This window comes from Gekko japonicus, unplaced genomic scaffold (genome assembly GCF_001447785.1).
Source record: "Gekko japonicus isolate JY-2015 unplaced genomic scaffold, Gekko_japonicus_V1.1 scaffold170, whole genome shotgun sequence".
In the NCBI taxonomy this organism is placed as follows: Eukaryota; Metazoa; Chordata; class Lepidosauria; order Squamata; family Gekkonidae; genus Gekko; species Gekko japonicus.
In genome coordinates, this window is record NW_015160212.1 from 302,415 (window position 1) to 306,720 (window position 4,306).

At 52.1% G+C, this 4,306-nt stretch overlaps 1 protein-coding gene across 1 annotated transcript in view; it reads right to left on the reverse strand.

The window, feature by feature from the left end:
* LOC107109242 (alpha-2-macroglobulin-like protein 1) overlaps positions 1-4,306 on the reverse strand; it is a 130,462-nt gene that overhangs the window by 44,977 nt on the left and 81,179 nt on the right. The window contains 1 exon segment of the mRNA XM_015409819.1: positions 2,097-2,322. Coding sequence (XP_015265305.1) covers positions 2,097-2,322 — 226 coding nt within the window.

Sequence of the window (4,306 nt, forward strand, 5' to 3'; positions counted from 1 at the left end):
AGAGAAAGAGGCCGGGGAGGCCCGGCGGGGAATGACACCCACGGCACAGACAGGACGTCCCCCAAAGGCTCGGAGGGTGGGTCTACCAACGCCCATCATTCACGGGGTTTGGAATGTCTTCCCAGGGCAGCCCAGCTGGTGCCCCTCACAGGGTGGCCTGGCATGCTGACACAACCTCCCCTAGAGCCTTTGGTCTGGAAGGGCCTTCAGCCGTACTTCTGACCCCTCTCTGTGGCTCGCTGGGGCCTGACTTGTCTCTGGAGAGGAAGGGGGAGGGGAGCACCTTCTGCTTCCTGTGGAACAGCCAGGGGTCATTTCCTGCAGGAGCGCACAGGAGCAGAGCCCCGGCAGTAAAGAGCCCAGGGGGTGGGCACATGCAACAAGCCCCACCCCCTACTCCCAGCAGCCTGTCAGCTATGCTGCCATGAAGGTTGGGAAGTTTGATCTGTATCTGGTTAATTGCTAGTGCTTTCCTTTCAGGTTAATTGCTACTGCATTCCTTTCTGTGCTTTCTCTGCTGTGCACCGAAATGCTTATCTATACAGATGTGCAGGAGGGTGTTGTAGTGTCTGGGATTTCCCTAGGTGTCGTGGGAGAGTGTTCGTTCTAAACCTTATCCCGCACGCGGGAGGGGTGCCTAATTGGCCTGTGCTGTGTGTGGGGGTGCATACGAATACCCTATATCCTATTATGCCCATGGGGCCACCGCCATTCTTAACAGTGCCTGTTACTACGTCTATAGCTCTGCAATAAAAGTATAACCGTTCCTGAATGCGTGTACTTCATTGTTGGCTGTGGATTCTGACACAGCCCTGGGCCATGAGGAGCAAGAAAAAGCCAGGTAAGTTGCAGAGCCTCCCCCCCCCCTCGCGGTGAGGTGCAGAGCCCAGGGAAGGCCTCCAGAGCTCCGCCACCCACCTTTCCTGGCACATGTGGGGTAGTGGCAGCGGCGGTGGCTTGATTGGGGTGGGTGGGCCATGGGGGATCTGCAAGAGCAGATCTGCATCCCCCCCCAATAGCTAGCAATCCAAAACAGTCCAGTGGAGCCTGAGCAGTGGGTGTCGCCTTCTGACACACGTCCGGCATATGCAAATAAGTTATGCTAATGAGCTCCTGCACCTTTTTTTCTATGAAAGGACCCCTGGGAAGAGCCATAGGGGGGAGCTTCCTTTGCCCTGCCCTCCACCCCCAGAGCTGCCCCCCTCCTCCATGGAGACACGTGCTGGGGTGTAAGAGGGAGAGGCAATCCAGAGAGGCTCACGGGGTAGTGGGGATGCCTCCTGCTCTCTGGTTGACGTCTCACTTGCTGGCGCAGATCACCCAACCGAATGTGGGACTCTGCCACACTGCCACCTCCTGTTCCCCCCTCCAGCCCTTGCCTTCCCTGGCAGCGAGGGGAGGGAGGCGGCACTTGGGTGGGTCCCTTCCTGGCTTGCTCCTCGGCCTCCTCTTCACCTCCCTCAGCCTGCTCCCGGCTGGGAAAGAGGACCCCGACAATCGAGCGATTGAGGGGGATCGTCCTGTCTCAGGCACTCGCCACCGGGGGCCTTCCTCAAGGGGGGAGGTGAGAGCTCAGCCACAGAGCAGACTAGCTGTCAGGTAGCCCTGTCATAGGTCTGGAATGTGGAGGGGTGCCCTCCCATTTTCTGTCTCAGCTCTCCCTGGCTCACCAACTGTTTGCTGTCTTATGCTTGACCTTGTAGATGTTCCAGCTGCAGTTTTTTTCGGCTGGGAAAGTTAACGGCTTTTGCTTTGCCTGCTTGTTTTGCCTGCTTGCATGAGATGTATCCATTGGCTCATGCTTACCGGGGGGATGTTTGATTCTAGTATAAGTCAGAGGCCCTAGTATTGGTGGCCATTCCTGACACAAGCTGTACACGTGTCTATAGTACTGGATTTACCAATAAACAGTTATCTTCTCATGAAGCCCTGTGTTGAGTAACCTGACTAAGGACCCCGACACTAGCATAGGATCGATTGATTTGCTACAGTCCCAAAAACATTTCAAGGGGGTGCTCACAGCGCTTCCTCCACTCCGTGAGCTCCTTCCGAATGGGCAGCCGTCCTCTCCTCTACCCAACATGGGGGTCACTCACCTGGATGCAGTCCTTCAGGTAGTTGAAGACCGTGGCCTTGAGTTCAAAGGTCTCCCCACGGACCACAGAATAGGGCAGCGCCAGGTCCACAAAGAATGGCTGGAAGACCCGGAAGGCGGCCGGTTGGGCAATCCCGAGGCCGATATCTGCCATACAGAAGGCGTCGGCTCTCCACTCCGTGATGGTGTCCGGAGCGATGGCGGAGTGAGAGGCTTTCCCTCACTCACTGCAGAATGGGAAAAGAGGAGACCCCCTCAAGGAACACAGAAGTTTAGGCCTGTTGTTGGCGGTCTGGAGGCTTCCAGTCCCAAAACAAGCAGGGCTCCAGGCAGGATAAATTCAGAACAGGGAAGGCCGGCTCGGAAGATCACAGAAGCCATTTTGCAAAGTCCAAGAACCTCACCTGACTAGAAGCAGTGTTTCCTCTAAGCTGAGTTAGTGTGAGCTAGCTCACAGTTTGTTTGTTTTTTTATATACAGTAAATTTTATTGAGTTTGCAGAAGTAACAACAATATTGCAGGTACGTAAATATACAAGCTAATACCAAATAGTGCATAAGATACATGGAACTATTATCAAATCACCTAGATATAGACCATGAAGAAGAAGAAGAGATTGGATTTATACCCCGCCCTTCACTACCCAAAGGTGTCTCAGAGCGGCTTACAAACTCCTTTCCCTTCCCTTCCCCACAACAGACACCCTGTGAGGTAGGTGAGGCTGAGAGAGCTCTTTCGAGGGGTGGGGAATCAAACCCAGTTCACCCAGATTAGAGTCCGCGCACTTAACCACTACACCAAACTGGCTCTTTGAGAACAGTAATAATAACATCAATAATAAGGAAACAGGAGATTCAAGATACCATCTATAGGTATATCAAAAGCTTATTATAAGCAGTTGCTGACAATAAAAGTTAATTGCAATATAGTAGAAGCAGTACTATAACCAGAGGTCGTCAATTACTTTAGGAATGTTTTGCTGTTTAGAGAGGTATTCTAAGATAGGAAACCAGATTACAACAAAATCTTATCAAAACATGTAAGATTGTCCGAGAGTTTAGCTATGATTAGGATTGCCAAGTCTGGGTTGGAAAACACCTGGAGACTTTGGGGGTGGAGCCAGGAGAGGGTGTGGTTTGAGGAGGGGAGGGGCCTCAGCATAGTACAATGCCATAGAGTCCACCCTTCAAAGCAGTCATTTTCTCCAGGGGAGGTGATCTCTGTCGGCTGGGGAACAGTTGTAAAAGCGGGAGATCCCCAGGCCCCACCTGGAGACTGGCAACCCTAGCCATGATATATAAATCCCACAACTTATTATGCCATTGTGAAAGTGTGGGTGCCATTGTCGTTTTCCAGTGTGTGGCAATGACAGTCTTAGCTGAACTAGCTCACAGTTTTTTAGCCTCCGGCTCACACATTTTTGTCTCAGCTCAGGAAGGAGGGCTCCAGAGCAAACTAATTGATGCAGCAGCCAAATCGCTCCCTCACAACTTTTATTTATTTATTTATTTTATTTTTCACATTTCTATCCCACCCTCCCCGGAGGCTCAGGGCGGCTAACAGGGCGCATCGCCAAATAAAACAGTAAAACAGTACAAAATATTAAAAATACACCACCATTAAAACAATTTTGGTGCTCCTTTCAGCTAATTTCCAATTTCCAAATTACAATTTCTAGAAACAAGATGGCCGCCCCCCCTGGACGTCCCGTTCTCAACCATAATGCAGCAATTATGGGGCATTGATGGTACATACCCCTATCCAGATGTCCATATATGGGGCTCAGATGGTAAACTAGTGTGGTGGTGGTACACTAGTGGTGGTGGCGGCGGCTCCTATTCAAAAGCCTGGCGGAAGAGCTCCGTCTTGCAGGCTCTGCGGAACTGTGCTAGGTCCCGCAGAGCCCTGATCTCCTCTGGGAGCTCGTTCCACCAGATAGGAGCCGCCACCGAAAATGCCCTGTTCCTGGTCGTCACCAGTTTAACAACCCGAGGACCCGGCACATCCAGCAGGTTCCGAGTCCCGGACCGTAGTGCTCTTGGGGGCATATGTGGGGAAAGGCGGTCCCTCAGGTAGGCTGGTCCCTGGCCATATAGGGCTTTAAAGGTCATAACCAGCACTTTGAAGCGCACTCGGAACGCTATAGTGTTATGCCAACTTCTCCAGGAAATTCCTGGAGACCCAATCCAAGTTATCTACCAAGGAAGTTGG